The sequence below is a fragment of the Macaca nemestrina genome, chromosome 15 (assembly GCF_043159975.1).
Source record: "Macaca nemestrina isolate mMacNem1 chromosome 15, mMacNem.hap1, whole genome shotgun sequence".
Lineage (NCBI taxonomy): Eukaryota > Metazoa > Chordata > Mammalia > Primates > Cercopithecidae > Macaca > Macaca nemestrina.
Window position 1 is genome coordinate 61,865,164 of NC_092139.1, and position 19,974 is coordinate 61,885,137.

The 19,974-nt window shown below is 39.9% G+C and overlaps 1 protein-coding gene across 2 annotated transcripts in view; it reads left to right on the plus strand.

Moving 5' to 3' along the window:
- The window catches only part of LOC139358866 (protein sel-1 homolog 2-like), an 85,359-nt gene extending 66,128 nt beyond the window's left edge, over positions 1-19,231 (plus strand). The window contains exons 3-5 of one of the 2 annotated variants that reach the window (XM_071080929.1): positions 5,600-5,640; positions 5,929-6,088; positions 19,095-19,231. In XM_071080929.1, the coding sequence (XP_070937030.1) occupies positions 5,600-5,640; positions 5,929-6,088; positions 19,095-19,201 (308 nt within the window). In that variant the 3' untranslated portion in view covers positions 19,202-19,231. The remainder of the gene's footprint in view (positions 1-5,599; positions 5,641-5,928; positions 6,089-19,094) is intronic. The other variant, XM_071080930.1, reaches the window with a different exon arrangement.
- Positions 19,232-19,974: the final 743 nt, after the last annotated feature.

The window sequence follows — 19,974 nt, forward strand, 5'->3', positions numbered from 1 at the left end:
TTTGCTCCTTAGTTCAGCTAAAACCCAGGTTCTTGTTACTGGACCAGGAAAAGTCAGGCACATGGACACATAGAAGGGTGAGTAGAGCAGGGTTTTATTGGGCAAAAAGGAGAAAATAAACTCAGCAATGCGAGATGGAGTTTCTGGTAACTAGCCCCCACCACCTCCCAGATTGATTCCTGGGTCACCACATGAGCTGAAGAGAGCAGGCTCCTACACTTTGTAAGGCACGAATTCCTCCTGGCTCCACCCACTTCCCCCAGCGTGCACGTGGAGCTCCAGGCGCTCATCTGCACGAAAGCATCTGATGTAAACACCTGGGCGGGTTGGAGATTCTCTGAGGACCCCTTTTTTACTTGCCTAGGCATTTGGCTGTCTTACTACTACTAACCAAGAAGAAAGGAAACTACAGATTCAGAGGGAGGGCCATCACGGTGGGTCACAGTGATACTGATGAGTCTTGGGGAAAAAGATTCGTAGTTGGGCCTTGAACCAGAAGTAATATTGGAGATAACAGGAAAGAAGAGACAATGAAAACTCTTTAAGTAAGAAAACAAGGAAGTAGGAAAGAATCTATCTGTGAAACAGTGAGTAGAAGAGTTTGGCTGTCACCAATGTTTGTGTAAGTGTGGTAGTAGTAACAAAACAAGCTCACTGTGACATTTTTAGGTCAGACTGTGAAGAATCTTAGATTTTGTGCAAAGTGGTTTGATTTTATCCTGTTGTGCCTGAGAACTGAAGACTTGAGTTGGGCAGTGATATGTTCAAAGGGATGCTCGAGAAAAACTTATCCAGTGTGAACCTGTAAACACCCAATGGGTTCATCTTGCTTTCTGCCCAGATAGATGTATCAAGACAGGGGAACTGCAATAGAAAAAGGGTTTAATACACACAGAGCTGGCTAAATGGGAAACCGGAGTTTTATTATCACTCAAATCAACCTCCCTGAAAATTCCAAGGCTAGGGATTTTCAAGGATAGTTTGATGCATAGGAGGGTAGGGAATGGGTGCTGCTGATTTGTTGGGGCTGTAATCATCTGGGTGTGGAAAACAGTCTTAATGTATTGAATCCAGTTCTGGATGGGGACCACAGAGGAGTCACTGGTACAGGTGGGCCTCAAAAGACATCTCAAAAGGCCAATCTTATGTTCTACAATAGTGACGTTACTTACAGGACTCATTGGGGTAGTTGTAAATCTTGTGACCTCTAGAATAGTGGCTGGTAATCATTGAACTATGCCTACATCTTAGCAGAATATGGGTCCCTTTCATCCTCCTAACCTGGTGGCCTTTCATTAGTTTTACAAAGGTGGTTTAGTTTTTGGGAAGGGCTATTATCATTTCTCCCAAAGTTAGCTTGGCTCACACCCAGGAATGACCAAAGGCAGTTTGGAGGTTAAAGGTAAGATGGAGTTGGTTAGGTCAGATCCCTTTCACTGTCATAATTTTCTCCCTGTCATAATTTTGGCAAAGGCTATTTCAGATCTTCAAGATACAGGGAAGTGAAGAGGCAGAAGGGCAAGTGAAGATGTAAGAGACTATCTAAACACAGCTTCTTTTTCTGATGAAGAGCTATAGCTAGTCTATAGATGAGGCCAGGAGAGTTTTACAAACATGCTTTTATTGCATTTCCTGTTTAAAAACTAAAATGCACATGATAAGCTCTTCAACAGAAAATCTTGTCAGGAATGTTTCTGGAATATCTCCAGAAACCAACCACAACCACTATCACCATTTCCCCCTCTACCATCTTGTTTCTTCACTGTCACCATCAATTCTCAAGTGGCTTATTTCAATTGATCTCTTTTCCCCACTCCATCTCTACCATACCATATTCTCCACAAACGAGCCAGAATGATACTTCTGAAATTTAAGTCAGTCAATATCACTCCTCTGCTCAGAACCCTCCACAGGGCTCCCGTTCACACAGAACACGACTCCCAATCCTGAGCTTGGCCTCAGCGCTGCCTCTCTGCCTCATTATTCTCCCCTCTCCCCACCCCACTCACTCTGCTCCAGTTACCCTGTCTTCCTTGCATACCTATGTGTTCCTGCTTCAGCGCCTTTGTATTTGCCATTCCCTCTGTCAGAACTCCCTTCCTGAGGTTTATTTGCCTGGCTAACTCCCTCCCTTCCCACAGGGGTCTACTCAAATGTAATCATAGAACTTTTCCCTGACCACCCTGTATCAAATAACACTAACTTTTATCACTTCTTTCCCCTTTCCCTTTTTAAAAACACCTCCTTTTATCAGTTGACTATTTTCTTCCCTGGCAGAAAATCAGCTGCAAGAGGGCAGAGACTTTGTTTAGTTGTTTGTTTGTGACTGTATCCCTAGTTCTGAGAGCAGGGACTGAGAGTGATGCTCCAAAAATGCTTGTTATTAAATTATTTAATCTCTGGATGCCTTGGAGAGTCAGAGAAAGCCTCTCTGTCTTCCAAGGCTCCCTAACACTTGGTCTCTCTGACAATGTTCTGCTGTTGTTCTGGATGAGGGAGAAACCCAAAGTCGAGAAACACTGGCCTCTGTAAAGAAGCCAGTAGAAACATCAGACAATCACAGGCATTTGCCAAACTTGTACTGCCTCCTCAACTTAGATGCTACTTATTGTTGAACGGAAAAGTTGAAGTTAAATGGCAATAACATACAATTCCGCTATACCAGAGAGTGCAGGATGCTCATCAAAGTCCATGTTCTCTTCTTGCAGATACCTAAATAGATTATGTTTCTCAGCCCTCTTGCAGTTAGGTGGGGCTAACAGAAAGTGGCTGAAAGCAGGAAATGCAAATCAAAACCACAATGTGATACCACCTTACTCCTGCAAGAATGGCCATAATCAAAAAAATCAAAAAATAATGGATGTTGGCATGGATGTGGTGAAAAGGGAACACTTCTACACTGCTGTGGGAATGTAAACTAGAACAACCACTGTGGAAAACAGTGTGAAGATTCCTTAAAGAACTAAAAGTAGAACTACCATTTGATCCAGCAATCCCACTACTGGGTATCTACCCAGAGGAAAAGATATCATTATACAAAAAAGATGCTTGCACACAGGTTTATAGCAGCACAATTCACAATTGCAAAAATATAGAACCAGCCCAAATGCCCATCAATCAACGAGCAGATAAACTGTGATATATACACATATGTATGTATATACATTACATATATACATGTAGACATGCATACATATATGTATCTATACATATAACATATATACATAGATGTATACACATAACATATATACACATATGTATATATACATACAACATATATACATATGTGTATATACATATAACATATATACATATATGTTATATATATATGGAATACTACTCTTTCTCTCTCTCTATATATATATAGAATACTACTCAGTCATAAAAAGGAATGAGTTAACAGCATTCAAAGCAACTTGGATGGGACTGGATAATTTTATTATAAGCGAAGTAACTCAGGAATGGAAAACCAAACATTGGATATTGTCACTCATAAGTGGGAGCTAAGCTATGAGGATGCAAAGCCATAAGAATGATACAATGGACTTTGGGGGAATTGGTGGGAAAGGGTGGGAAGAGGGTAAGGAATAAAAGGCTACAAATGGGGTTCCGTGTATACTACTTGGGTAATGTGTGCACCAAAATCTCACAAATCACCACTGAAGAACTCGTGTAACCAGATACCACCTGTTCCCCCAAAACCTGCAGAAATTTAAACAAACAAACAAATAAACCAAAAAAACCTTATGTTTACTGAGCTATTATGTACTTACTAAACATCTAATAAATTTTAATTAAAATTTAAAAAAAGAAAGTGGCTAAAAGCACTATGTGCCCCTTCCAGGTCTGGCCTATTAAAGAAAGCAAAGCAAACCAAGAAAGCAAAGCAAGCCAAATGACACAAAGCAAAACAAAACAGAAACCTTTTCTCCACATAATCTTCCAGGCTCTTTCTCTTTCTATCTGCTAGATACTGATGCTCCAGGAGACCTTGGAATCCACATGTTGAAGCTGGCACAGTATCTATTTAATATCTGCTTGGGTCTCTGAATGACAGCATGGAGCATATTATTTAATTTAGCCATAGAAAGAATTGAAGTGCTGATATATGCTACAACATGGATCAACCTTGAAAACAAATCTAGGTGAAAGAAGCCAGTCACACAAAAAAATCACATACTATATGATTCTATTCATATCAATGTCCCACAATAGAGAAATCTATAAAGATAAAGCATAGATTAGTGGTTGCTTAGGGTTGGGGTAGGGAGGATGGGAGTACAGGGAAGGGAAGGAGATAGCTAAAGGATTTGTGGTTTTTTTCTTAAAGGTGATAAAAATGTTTTAAAACTGACCATGATAATGGTTGCACAAGTCTGTGAATATTCTAAACAACCATTGAATTGTACACTTTAAATGGGTTAATATATAATTTATAATATGTGAATTATATCTCATTAAAGCTGTTTTTATTTTTATTTTAGTTTTTGAGAGTCACTCTGTTGCCAGGCTGTAGTACAGTGGTGCGATCTCAGCTCCCTGTAACCTCTGCCTCCAGGGTTCAAGCGATTCTCCTGCCTCGCCTCCCGAGTAGTTGGGATTACAGGCACGCACCACCAGGCCTGGCTAATATTTTGTTTTTTTAGTAGCGACAGGGTTTCATGTTGGCCAGGCTGGTCTCGAACTCCTGACCTCAGGCAATCCAGACACCTCGGCCTCATACAATGCTGGGATTACAGGTGTGAGCCACCGTGCCTAGCCTAAAGTTGTTGTTAAAAAGTCCTTTACGTGGCTTCATGTCTCTGCTTGCTCTGTCCCCTGGGTCATTGCCCTGATGTCTTTGCTACCACCTCAAAGGATTTAAGCATGCCAGAAAAGAAAGTTTAAACTACACTGAAGAAAAGGAAAAAAAATCAAACAAAAAATCTTGATTCTTAGAAGTAGTAATTCACAAAGAAGGCCAGGTGCGGTGGCTCATGCCTGTATTCCCAGCACTTTGGGGGGCCGAGGAGGGCAGATCACCAGAGGTCAGAAGTTTGAGAACAACCTGGCCAACATGGTGAAACCCTGTTTCTACTAAAAATACAAAAATTAGCCAGGCATGGTGGCACGCGCCTGTAGTCTCAGTTACTCAGGAGGCTAAGGCAGGACAATCACTTGATCCCGGGAGGCGGAGGTTGCAGTGAGCTGAGATCGCGCCACTGCACTCCAGCGTGGGTGACAGAGTGAGACTCCGTCTCAAAAATAATAATAATGATAGTAATAATTGACAAAGGAAAAATTTTAATCTTTCAATATAATTTACCCTGAAAATTACGTAGGTAAATCATGAATATTTACTTTCATAAAGCTTTAATTTTCTCCCTTAATTCCTGCATTGTTTTCTACTACTCAGAAATAATCCCCTAAGCCTATTACCCTACTTAAAAAAGATTAATTGTAATTATATAACTTCTGAAAAGGACCTTTGGGAAATATTGTTTTAATATTTTGGGAAATATTGTTATTTTAAAGTCAATCAGAAGATTTTCTATACTTTCCACCCATTATAAATTTGTTGTAATGTGTAAGGCAATATTAACGTCTTCATTTTTTTTAGCTAACACAATTGACATTGCCATGACAACTTACCAGTGGAAGGTAAATTTTTAAAATTCTCCTACTATTTTATTTGTAACATTTAGCTTTTAATGCTTGGTTCTGCAGTTCGGATGACAATATAATAGGTTTAAAAGGTTTATATTCATAAAACATGGATTTCTAAAGTGAAGTAAGCCATCTGTCAATTTGATTTGAAAAAAGCAAGAATTAGAGTAATTGCATTAAGCTTGTATTTTTGCCATGAATATATGAATTTTTCACTTTCCTTTGTTTCATTTGAAAAAACTCACACATGAACAAAATGAGCAACAGTCTTTTTCTTTGTAGGTATCAGCGAATGAAATCAAACAATATTTACCACACATATTGGAACAAAGAACATCAAGTAATGTAATCAATAAAAGAGAAAATCTCTTAGAAGAAAAGAAGAATCAATGTAAAATAAAAGGAATTCAAAATAAAGATATCTTGAGAAATAAGAATCATTGTAAGTAGAATATCTTTTCACATGTAAATTTAAAATGACTACATGCAATATAAAATCAAATTTTAGAGCTGCTTTCTGAGAAGTCTTAGGATATAGTCATAAATATTTATACACACAAAAGCATTAAATTCTGCAGGCTTCTACCTTTGTTTTATTTTATTTTATTTTATTTTTTTGAGACAGGGTCTCACTCTGTTATCCAGGCTGGAGTGCAGCTGCATGATCTTGGCTCGCTGCAACCTCCACACCTTGGGCTCAAGAAATACTCCTGTCGGGCCGCGCGAGGTGGCTCACACCTGTAATCCCAGCACTTCCGGAGGCTGGGGCAGGCGGATCATGAGGTCAGGAGATTGAGACCATCCTGGCTACCACGGTGAAACCCCATCTCTACTAAAAATACAAAAATTAGCCTGGCATGGTGGCAGGCGCCTGTAGTCCCAGCTACTTGGGAGGCTGAGGCAGGAGGATGGCGTGAACCTGGGTGGCAGAGCTTGCAGTGAGCCGAGATCTCGCCACTGCACTCCAGCCTGGGTGACAGAGACAGAGACTATGTCAAAAAAAAAAAAAAAAAAAAAAAGAGAGAGAGAGAGACTCCTGTCTCAGCCTCCTGAGTAGCTGGGACTACAGGCACGTGCCACCATGCCCAACTAATTTTTTAAATTTTTAGTAGAGATGAGGGCTTGCTATGTTGCCCAGGCTGTTACCCAATATTTTAGATTCAGAATTTGAACTGACAACAATAAGGAAGGTTGATCATCAGAAAATGTGTTCTTCTGACACAAGTAAATACAGAAAAGTGATCACTGCTAATAAGAGCAATAGACAGAAATTGAGAACCATGGGTTATGAACCATGGGTTATGGAGGAGAAAGAGAATAGTTTTGGGGCTGGATGAACTCATTGATGTTAGTCTCTTGTTTCTGAGAGTCCGGCTTTGACAAGGATTTTCACGTTTTTAAATCTTAATATTTAAGTGTATTTTTTCCTCACATTTAGCTCCAAAAGACTGGTTCACTGCCCATTTGAAGAATTGGCTCTAGATATGACTTCGAAATGTTGACATGCTTAGCTAACTGAAGTTAGGGATTTGGCAGGAAACAAATGGCACATTTAAATTGAGTCATTTGAGAAGAGTTTAATAAAGAGACTATTTCTAAAGGCGTAGACAGGATATAGGGGAACCACAAAGTTCCCCCTGGGGCGAGTAGCAGGACTGGCATTACCCCCATGGCCCTGAAGTGCCACAGGGCAGTGGTGGCTACCAGAGGTATGTGGAGAAGGCTCTGTGACAGAACTATGGCCTCAAGTCAAGGACAAAGCCAGCCTGCAGAGACCCAGATTGAGGAGGCAAGGAAGAAACAGTCCCACCTCATTTCCTGCTTACCCTTCATACCTCCTGCTAGTGATGCTTTTCAACCAAATCTCTTCAGAAGCAGAAAGGAAAGGGAGTCCATTGATGCGATGTGGTCCTTATGGGTTAGAGTCCCATGGCACAGAACAAGATGGAGTGGGATCTAGAACGGCAATCAAAAGGCCGGGGTCATGGCCTATGCCTGTCATCCCAGCACTTCAGGGAGCTGAGGTGGGAGGATTGCCTAAGCTCAGGAGTTTGAGACCAGCCTGGCCAATATGGTGAAACCTTGTATCTACCAAAAATATAAAAATTAGCTGGGCATGGTGGCATGTGGCTGTAATCCCAGATACTTGGGAGGCTGAGGCAGGAAGATCACTTGAGGCCAGGAGGCGGAGGCTGCAGTGAGCTGAGATTGCGCCACAGCACTCTAGCCTGGGCGACAGAAGGAGACCCTGTCTCAAAAAAAAAAAAAAAAAAAAAAAAGACCAAAAAAGGCCGGGCACGGTGGCTTACGTCTATAATCCCAGCATTTTGGAAGGCCGAGGTGGGCGGATCACGAGGTCAGGAGATCGATACCATGTTGGCTAACACGGCGAAACCCCGTCTCTACTAAAAATACAAAAAACTAGCCGGGCGAGGTGGCGGGCGCCTGTAGTCCCAGCTACTCGGGAGGCTGAGACGGGAGAATGGCGCGAACCAGGGAGGCGGAGCTTGCAGTGAGCCGAGATCGCGCCACTGCACTCCAGCCTGGGCGACAGAGAGAGACTCCGTTCCCCTAAAAAAAAAAAAAAAGGCAAAGGCAATTAGAAGATATCCAACACACCTGGCTTTCCAGACCGGGGAGATTAGATGGCATGAACTAAAAGGATAAACAGCTTTTAGTGGCACACAGTGGAAGCATAGTTAGTAAAATAAAGTTTCAGACTCTTACAGTGAAAAGGAACGTTGCAGGTCCTCACCTAAAAGTACTAAGTCAGTGTAGAAGTCAGGGTTCAACCAGAAAACAAAACAAAACAAAAAACAGGAGGAGATGTCTATACTTAGGAATTTATTGTAAGAGATTGGCGTATGCGATTGTGGGGCTGGCGGGGCAAGTCCCATATGTAAAGAGCAGGCTATCAGGGAGAACAGGCTGGAACTCTTGGGCATGAGCTGAAGCTGCTCTCCACAGGCGGAATTTTTTTCTTCCTCAGAGAAGCCGCAGCTCCATTCTTACGTCTTTGCAACTGATGGATTCAGGCCAACCCAAATTATCTAGAATCATCTCCTTTTGATGGGTTTTAATCATAGCTACAAAACAGCATCACAGCAACAACCAGATTCCTGTTTGAATAACTAAGGATGATAGCCAAGCCAAACTGACACATGAAATTGACCAACACAACCAGGTGTCTCCTAATCCTTATGTGTTTGTCTACATTTTTGAATTTAAGTGTAATATTTTACATTTATGTATATTAAACTTCACTGTGCATAATTTACATTAACAGGCAGTTTATATTTATGTGGATTAAACTTCATTCTGGACCATTATTCCAGCCTATTGATTGCATTAACGAATTCATTAGTTATTCTCTCCTAGCTTTCTGTCATTCAAAATTTTGACAAGCATATCACTTCCAATCTTTTACACATGTTCTTGTTAGAGAAGTTAGCAAGATGGGCCAAATTTAGCACCTAGGGCCCACAATAATACACCATAAATCTTTAGAGTTTTATTGGTGACTGGGTATCTTATTAGTGGGTGGGCAAATGTAATTGTTTGGTCAGGAATATCTAACCAAATACAGATAAGATAAAAATCTGCATGTGATGCGGGTGAAAAAATTGTATTTATCAGAATGTCTTATACGGTGTGCATTGCCTTTGTATGGCAGTGTGCCAAGGGCCTGGTGTCATGTCTTAACAAGCATTCATGGCTGGTAAACACCCCCTCCTGCCCTCCCACCTCCCTGCAACACAGAAGCCTGGTGTCAGCTGATGCCAAGTCTTCAAGGATGGAAAGACATTGCCCTGCAGAACCAGGGAGAGGAATGTTGACATTTTGTTTTTGAAACAGCAGATATGAGGAGCAAGAAAGATGGTGATTGGCTGCACTAAATTGAAAAGTTAGTGAAACTTAAAAGTTGGGGGATTCCAACTGATACTTTTAAGTCAGCAATGTCTAAGATGATCATTAAAAATTGTTTTTGTTCCTGGGATAACTCATCTTCTCTTTCTGTGCTACGAAATCATAGATAAAATTCGTATTCCTCATAAATGTTTTGTAAGAGTAAATATCCTTTTGAGACAACTCAAGGAGATATTAAGTTTCACTGTGGGTCCATGAGACACAGCTTGGGAACAGTACTTATTTAACTAGGAGTTGACAAAGTAGACGAAGCTGTGGAAAAGCTACCTTCCCTGGAGGAGAGTTTGAACTTCATAAACTGCGGAATGAAACAAGAATATGGGTTGCACATGATTATCAGACTGTCTCAGAACCTTATTGAAGTCTATTCTTATTTAGTTCCCATTTAAACATTTTGTGCACAGGATATGTGTGAGATATAGGTATTCTATAAATGCTATTCCACAGACCTACCAGTCCTTCACAAAAGAGAAATGGGATTTAACTTATTCTCAAACATTCTTTCTAATTCTTAGTGATTATTCTTAATGGAATGCTCACAAAACACATATAATAATCTGTTCTAAAAATTAGAGATTAACATCATTATAGTTCCAGAATATAAATAAATTTCTCTACATTTTAAAAATGGAGAAAACTGGCCGGGCGCGGTGGCTCAAGCCTGTAATCCCAGCACTTTGGGAGGCCGAGGCGGGCGGATCACGAGGTCAGGAGATCGAGACCATACTGGCTAACACGGTGAAAACCCGTCTCTACTAAAAAAAATACAAAAAACTAGCCGGGCGAGGTGGCGGGCCCCTGTAGCCCCAGCTACTCGGGAGGCTGAGGCAGGAGAATGGCGTGAACTCGGGAGGCGGAGTTTGCAGTGAGCCGAGATCCGGCCACTGCACTCCAGCCTGGGCGGCAGAGCGAGACTCCGTCTCAAAAAAAAAAAAAAAATAGAGAAAACTATTTACCCATTCTTGGAATTTTGCCACTTATCTCTTTACCCAGAATTTCTCACATATAACAAATAGCATTTATACCCCCATAGCTTAAAGGCAAGATCTGTGCCTGGCACTGTATCTGTCGCATAGTTGGAATGAAGAAATATTTGCTGAATTACATTGAGTTGAATTCTTTTTGTAGAGAGCCAGGATGTAAACTAGATCTTCTGACTCCAAATTTAGCATTCTCTGTATGCTATATTAGAATATAGTGCTACATAAAAATAATAAGGCTTAACTTTTTTAGAGTACATTTGGATAGTATTTTATAGATGAACACGATGCTTTCCCATCCATTACCTTTTTTAAAATGGCATGTTCACTTTTCCTCAGGGTATTTTTTTTTTTTTTTTTTTTTTTTTTTTTTTTTTTTTTTTTTTTTTTGAGACGGAGTCTCACGCTGTTGCCCAGGCTGGAGTGCAGTGGCGCGATCTCGGCTCACTGCAAGCTCCGCCTCCCGGGTTCCCGCCATTCTCCTGCCTCAGCCTCCTGAGTAGCTGGGACTACAGGCGCCCGCCACCGTGCCCGGCTAATTTTTTGTATTTTTAGTAGAGACGGGGTTTCACTGTGGTCTCGATCTCCTGACCTTGTGATCCGCCCGCCTCGGCCTCCCAAAGTGCTGGGATTACAGGCTTGAGCCACCGCGCCCGGCCCTCCTCAGGGTATTTTAACACCATAACTTCAACAACTAATTCTTCCATATGAGTTAGAATGAAGTCTAAAAGAATAATTATTTGTATTAAACTGTTAGCAAGACAAATGAATAACCAATCATGCAGTAGGAACAGTGGAACCTATTCCTGCAGGCCACTGGGACACTACAGGTCATGTCCTTCCTGGCACCCCTTAGAATTAATCATCATTAATTTTGATGATCGTACCCAATAACCACTGTGCTCTAGGTTGAAGGGAGGTATCTTGGAACCTTGTTTTAAGTCAGTCTTGGCATTCCTTTCTGCTGCTTCTGGGGCCTATTACCAGCTAGGCTAAATTTAATATTTGCATTCCATTTTATTGATTATTTTTCGGTATATTTGGAATGGACACTGTGGAGTGCTGCTCTTCAGACACCCTTCAACAAGGAACTAGCTGCCCAATTGCTGGGAGTACAGTCCATAGACAGCCTTTGGCAGTCAGTCTCTGAAGGGACTGTTTTCAGGTACAGAGACTGCATAGCTGAGGTCATGCCTCCTTCCTGGGGCAGCTCACTTCCAATGGCCAATTGATACAGGAGTATGCAGGCAGGATCATCTAACCCTAACCTGAGACAACCCTTTAGCAGGCCATTTTAGCTCCACAGAGCTCCACCTGTGGGGTCAGCCAGGTGTTTCTCTTGCAGCCAAGTGAGCCTGCGTCACAGTTTCTCCCTCTGCCCAGTCCAACTTCTTCTTTAGATGTGGTTCTGAAGGTCACTTCTTAACAAAAACCCTGACTCCTATGGTCTGCTTATCAAGGAACCCAACCTGCTCACCATTTAATACCTTTCCTAGTATTTACTAAAAGTTTTTCTTTAAATCAGCCCACAGTTTTATGTATGTGAATTGATTTTAAAAGAAGACTTCTAAAGATCTCTCATTCTAGCAAAATGGTGGGTTGATCCAAAAGGAAAATCCTCTTGCTACAAATACCTAAAAATGATGCCTAAAGTATGCCATAGCAAGTATGTAGTTGATGTTTTGGGGAGTTGTAGTCAGAGTTGGTAAAGGCTAAGCCTTTTATTTTAAGTCCCAGATTGGGGAAGGAAAAAGGACATTAGGACTTTTGAGAAGGGAATTGGAACGAAGAGCTATGAAGAAAGCTAGGAGTTTCATGAAGATGTTCAGACAGCAAAAGAGAAGATTAGGGAAAACCAACCAACAAACCAATCACCACCCGCCATAGTAGGCAAATATCAAGGAAACTTGTTCTCTATTGAAGTTCTCACAGGGAAAAACCTCTCCCTGGTGAAACCTTCACCACAGCCCTGAGCCTCATACAGATTTGGATTTGAATTTATGCCACCTGATTTTTTCAGTGAAAACTTCTAAACCAATACAAAATTTTTCTTCAGTTGATAAAATAATGACTCTGGAAACCTGACAGAAGCAACACAAACTCACTCTGGAGAAACAATCTCACAGTTCCTGCAAATGAAGCCTTACTAGGGAGAAACTCACAAGAAAATTTTAGAAAATACACAAATGAAAAAAATCCACTCAGTGAGTCAGCGTACATGCACACTGACTGCACACACACAATAAGAGGCACAGCACCCCAAGTATTTTTGGGGGGATGGAGATAGAGTCTCACTCTGTCACCCAGGCTGGAGTGCAGTGGTGCAATCTCGGCTCACTGCAGTCTCCGTCTCCCGGGTTCAAGCGATTGTCCTACTTTAGCCTCCTGAGTAGCTGAGATTACCGGTGCGCACCACTATGCCCAGCTAATTTTTATATTTTTAGTAGAGATGGGATCTCACCAGGCTGGCCAGGCTGGTCTCAAACTCCTGACCTCAGGTGATCTGCCCACCTCAGCCTCCCAAAGTGCTGGGATTACAGGTGTGAGCCACCGTGCCCGGCCAGCACCTCAAGACTTGATAGAGTAGGACAACCTGAAAAAGTCTACAGAATAAATGTATTTTAAAATGGTTAAGAAAGCATAAAAACAAGGCATCCTGACAAAGGAATAAGCAGCCATGTAAAATAACACACTAGAGTTAAGAAAAATGAAACGCCTGTAACCCTAACAGTCTGGGAGGCCGATGTGGGAGGATCACTTAAGTCCAAGGATTAGAGAACAGCCTGGGCAATATAGTGAGAGTCTGTCTCTATGAAAAAAGGAAATTAGCCAAGCATAGTGACACACACCAGTAGTCCCAGCTCCTTGGAAGGCTGCGGTGGGAGGATCTCTTCAGCCCAGGAGTTTGAGATTACAGTGGGCTATGATCACACCACTGCACTCTGTCCTAGGCAACAGAGTGAGACCATGTCTCTAAAAAAAAAAAAAAAAAAAAAAAAAAAAAAAAAAAAAAAAAAAAAAAGCATATTCATTCACATTAAAAATCAAAGGATAGCTTAAGAAGATCAGATACAGTAGAAGAGAACATTAACAAATTACCAGAAAAATCAGAAGAAATTGTCTTGAATGAGGTCAAAAAAAAAAAAAAAGTTAAAGAACAGGTGCTCTTAGACTGAAAGAAAAATACCATACTTGAATACCTGCTGTTTGTAAGAAACATACTTAAAATATGACGCACAAAAACTGAGGTTAACTGGATGGAAATGATATCCCAGGCAACACTAATTAAAAGAATGCTCATATTAACTTCAGACAAAATAGACTTCAAGGTAAAGTCAATAATAGGGAGAAAAAGAGAATCACCATGCAATGTTCAAAGGAACAATCACAAGGAAGTTGTGATAATTCTAAGCATGTATCCATCAACATAACCTCAAAATATAAAAATGAAAAATTGACAGTCTTGCAATAGGAAATGAACAAATCCACAATTGTTGAAGATTTTTTAACATCTCTTAGAAACTGGTAGATTCAGCAAACAAAAAATTACTAAAAATCAAAAAGATTTGAACATATAAAGCTCAATTTAATAATATATGGGATTTAATTCAATAATTAAAGAATATATATTTGTTTGTTTGTTTGTTTATTGAGGAAGAGTCTCACTCTGTCGCCAAGGCTGGAGTGCAGTGGCACAATCTCGGCCCACTGCAAATTCCACCTGCCGGGTTCAAGCAATTCTTGTGCCGAGTAGCCAGGATTACAGGCACGTGCCACTATGCTCAGCTAATTTTTGTATTATTAGTATAACTGGGGTTTCCCCATGTAGCCCAGGCTGGTTCAAGTGATTCACCTACCGTGGCCTCCCAAAGTGCTGGGATTACAGGTGTGAGCTCCTGCACTCAGCCAAGAATATATAATCTTTTCAAGTAAAGAAATGGAACCTGTATAAAAAGACCACAAAACAAGTTTCAACATAAACCAGAGATTCTGCTCGGCTCTCTGATCTCAATGCAATAAAATTACAAGCCATAAGGAGACAATTTTTTAAAATCCTTTTATGTCTGGAAAGTGTGATAAACACTTCTAAACATTGTTTGAATAAGTTAGAACAGAAATATGAAAATATTTATAATTGATAATGAAAATACTCCATAAAAATTGTAGAATGCCACCAAAACAGTAACTAGAGAGAAATGTATTGTTTCAAATTCATATACCATATTTGTGTCAAATTTAAGATGTCAAAAGTTATAAGATACACCATTGTTTTACGGCCACTAAGAAATAAAAGTGCTGCTGATTAAATATGATATCCTGGTGGTGGCCTGTAGCCATTGTCTAACAGACGCGGGGATGTAACAGCCCAGCCCTGTTGCCTGTGGGAAAGGAGTAACCCTGTAGTGCCATCCACCCTACAAAGCTCTAAACCTCTCCTGAACCTCTATACTTGCTTGGTTCCTTCCTATGCCCTGTGCTGCGTTTCTCAGTCTTGGATATGTTTCACTACAAAATCTAAAACCTTAATACATAAATTTAAAAACAAATCAATCAATACTATCTAGAAAAATAAAAGGAAAAACTACATTCCATTATTTTGAATCTCAAGTTATATTTACATCACAAACCACATAAAGGATCATATAGAGCTAAAAAAATTAACAAGTGAGCGAGGTGAATATCTTAGTCTGACTAAAAATCAGGTGCTTTCATCATTAAAATGATACAAAGATAAAAATGGGAAATTCTTTTCCTCTGCAGAAAATCTAGCCTACACAGACACTGCATACTTTTTTTTAAAATCTAATTTCAATTGTACTTAATATAAACCAGCTTCAGCTTCAGATTTTCTGAATAATGCATCAGAAGAGTTCTTCACATTTGCCCTTATGTGTGTCAGGAAGATACAATCCTAGATGTGGAGGAAGAATAACGATCCATTACTAAAAATAACACTTCAGCCAAGAAAGAATGATTCAGTAAAGAGTTTAGTCAAAGATGCAATCGACTCAAATATGTTTGAATAAGAGCAAATATATTTACAATAATCAAGTTTACTTGCAATCTCCAGATCATTGTCAAACATAAATAACTCCAGTCATATTGTGAGAAATGGTGAACAAATTGTATTAAAAATAGAAAGAAAATCTCTCTTCAAATATCTACTCAACAAAATTTGAAATAACAGGAATTGTGTTCTTATTTATTATATAATTATGCATTATTGTATATTTGTTACAAGGACTTCATTCATTTTCAAAAACTTTTTAATTTAGCAGAAAGAAATATGGTTCATGAAACAAGTGAAGAATCAAAAGCAAAATCGATTATGTTGGAATAAGAGCTGAAACTTAAAAAGCACTTAGATACTCGACAGGTTTCAGTTCTTGTACTTAATTTTCTCACTGCTTTTGAGAAGAAGGGGCTATCATAATTCCCATTTTACAATGAGGTGATGTAGGCACTGAGAGGTTAAATAATCTTCCCAAGGCTGTATAGTTGGTACCTAGCAAATGACATTCCAAATCTAGACAGTCTGACTCGAGTCTGTGCTCCTACTGCTTCTCAAAGCTACAAACACGCAGAATCATGCAATAGAGAACATAAGTTAATATCAACGGATGAAAAATTTGAAAAATGGGTCCATAAATACATTTTTTTTGCTTTAAAATAAATTTATTGCAAGTCGTTACAAGTATTTTAAGCAATGGGTTGTTTATTGAAAATAATACTTTATTTACCTGACATTATTGAAAGTGTTTCCTGTAAATCATTTTTCCCATTAGGTGAGTCATATCCATTTTTATTTTGACTGTTTCTGCGCTTGGCCCTGAACACTCTTAGAGTAAAGAAAATTTGATCAATCAATATCATAGTTTTTTAGTATTTTAATAAACAGAGGCCGAGTGTGGTGGCTCATGCCTGTAATACCAGCATTTTGGGAAGCTGAGGTGGGTGGATTACTTGAGGTCAGGAGCTCAAGACCAGCCTGGCCAACATGGTTAAACTGCATCTCTACCAAAAAGACAAAAATTAGGTGGGCATGGTGGCATGAGCCTGTAGTCCCAGCTACTCAGAGGCTGAGGCATGAGAATCACTTGAACCCAGGAAGGGGAGGTTGCAGTGAGCCAAGATTTCACCACTGCACTCCAGCCGGGACAACAGAGTGAAGAAAAAGAATAATTGAATTGCAATGCATTTGGAAAGCCAAAAAAGAATTACAAATAAAAGTAAAAGCCATAGGTAGAAATTTGTAGTGGTAAATCATTTCTCATATGTATATGTATACAGAGCCAAGCTTTCAAAATTTATTTTCACTCTCTAAAAGCATTTTCATAGGAGCTGTTATTATTCCACACACAGATTATTAGGTTTTCTCCATTATTTTTCCCCCTTTAATTAGAAGTATAGATAATAGATAACTCAGAGCAGAAATTAGATCCTGAAAGTGCCTGGTATTACTAAATTGGTTGGATAACGTGAAGTATTCAAAATAATTTTAAATAGGTTTTTCAGTTAAGAATTTTTTTTAGTTTTTAAATTTTTAATTTTTTAAATTTAATTTAAAAAGGAAAGTGAGCAACTCTGATTGCTTGTCAGAAAGATAAAAAACAAGAGAGCTGCTTGTTCTTTGTTGTCTTGTTAATGAGGCATCAAATCCCAAATGCCTTTCCTTCGAAATGGCTTCGTAACGAGTTGATGGGTGCAGCACACCAACATGGCACAAGTATACATATGTAACAAACCTGCACGTTATGCACATGTACCCTAGAACTTGAAGTATAATAATAATAATAAATTAAAAACAAAAAACAAAAAACAAAATATTTGTTTTTGTTTGTGAGAAGTCTTTAATAATAAGTTGACCAGTAATTGGTCAGTATATTTTTTTCTATGAAAAATCTAATGTTATTCTGCCTCACAAACCATAAAAAAAAAAAAAAGAAAAAAGAAAGAAATGGCTTCAAGTGTGGTTCTTCTAATCAAAGATTTCAGTAAGTGTTGTAATGGACTTCAAGAGGCACTGTGATGTTGTAAAAGGCTGCATGTGTGTGAGTGTGTGTATGTACGTGAGTGTGTGTGTGAGAGGGAGAAATTGTGTGTGTGCACATGCACGCATTGCTGGAAGGATCTTTATATCTTTAAGTCTGACTCTTCCCACAGCCAGCTTTCCCCAACTATAAACTGATGATGATTTTTTTAAAATTGCAAAGTGTTACATAAACATTTGGAAAATATCACTGTAGCAGGTAAAATTTAATTTCTTCATTTTCCTTGAATTCTACAAAACTGATTCTGAGCCCTCATCCTACGAGGCAAGTTATTATGAGTATTCTCTCTCTGTGCCTTCCCCCAGGTCTTAGAAAGGGTCCTGGGAGGTGGAAAAGCCTTAGGTAGAAAAAGCTTTTTTTTTTTGAGACGGAGTCTCACTCTGTCACACAGGCTGGAGTGCAGTGGCGTGATCTCAGCTCACTTGTAACCTCTGCCTCCTGAGTTCAACGGATTCTCCCATCTCAGCCTCCCAGGTAACTGGGACTACATGTGCATGTCACTCCTCAGCTAATTTTTATATTTTTTAGTAGAGACAGGGTTTCACTATGTTGGCCAGGCTAGTCTCAAACTCCTGACCTCAAGTGATCCACCTGCCTTGGCCTTCCAAAGTGTTGGGATTACAGGAGTGAGCCACCTCACCTGGCCAATAAAAATTTTTTTTTTTTTTTTTGAGACAGAGTCTCGCTCTGTTGCCTAGGCTGGAGTGCAGTGGCGCGACCTCAGCTCACTGCAACCTCCGCGTCCCAGGTTCAAGCAATTCTCTGCCTCAGCCTCCTGAGTAGCTGGGATTACAGGTGTGTGCCACCACGCCTGGCTAATTTTTGTATTTTTAGTAGAGATGGGGTTTCACCATCCTGGCCAGGCTGGTCTGGCTAGTCTTGAACTCCTGACCTTATGATCCACCTGCTGCGGCCTCCCAAAGTGTTGGGATTACAGGTGTGAGCCACCGCACCCAGTCAACAAAATTTTTAAAGCAATTCACACTGGTTATCTTGGAGATGCCTGTTGCCCACGTCCTCATGTGTTTTTGGAATCCTGTGGCTCTGAGTTTTGCTGTGCTATGCTCAGACAAGAGAATCTTTGCCAGCCAGGGCCAAGAGCTGGGAGTCTTTGCCAGGCAGGGCTAAGATCCTGCCCTTCTGATATACCAGGCATCTCCTGCCTTCTGCTTGGAGAACCTTGTATCCCTTCCCTAGACCGAAAGCATCCCTTCTCCCATCAGGAGCATCTCTCTATCTACTTCACCTTCCAGATCCTTTCACAAAAACCAGCAGGGAATACGTTTTTAGGCAGCTTCTGCCTTCTGACCTACCACCGCTCCTCAGCTAAGGAATAATATTAACAGATCTTCTTGAATACAGAGGTTAAAAAAATAAGTAGAACAAAACTCAAACTAATATGCCAACAAATTATATTAGCACATTATTTTTAAAATATAGAACATAGAAGTAATATTATTTTTATTTTTTCTTGTTTATTCATGTACAGTACAAAAGCAAGCAGAGAAAAATTTTACAGATGAAGGAGACCAGCTCTTTAAGATGGGCATCAAGGTTCTCCAGCAGTCTAAAAGCCAAAAACAAAAAGAAGAGTAAGTCTTTATACAGAGACCTCAGCCAAGTTAAATTTCAAGGTTATGAAAAAAGAAAAATCCCAAATGTAGTTTATCATTAAAAGCTCATTGGGATAATGAGTAAGCATATTTACCCATAAGCTATTGTTTTTAAAAGGATCAAATTGAATTGAAAGAATTCCACAAATTATCACTGTAAACAAACGGGAGAAATGCATGTGAGATTGCAGTCCCCATATTAAGTGAAATTCAGAATGAAGACACTGACCTGAGCATTCATGCGGAAATATGTTTTGGCTTTAATTTATTAGATAATTCAAATGAAATAAAATGTGTTATTTGAATTAGAGCAAGTTGTTGTATTAAAATGCTTTATTCTGCCTGGGTGTTTGTACAGTATCTTATGATTTTCAAAGCACTTTCATGTATGTGATTCCGTGTTATCTCCAGAACAGTAAGAAGAGCTTCATTTTTCCCCTTTAAAGAGTTGGAAACAAAGATTCAAACATGTTAAAGGGAGTTGAGCACAGACAGCTGAGAGGTGACCAAGCTGTGACCACATGGTCTTGTTCCCTATTCATTGTTTCTCTTATCACTTTTCTACCTTGTCTAAAGGGGAGGCAACAATATCTTCTCCCTTCACCCCACACTTCCAGTGGAGGGGCACAACTTGTGGTCACCCTTCAAAGCCTTGGGATCAAATCCTAGCTCTCTCATTTACTGGCTGTGTGCACTTGGATAAGTTACTCAACCTCTCTGTGACCTGGATAATACAATCGAGCTCTTACAATAGTG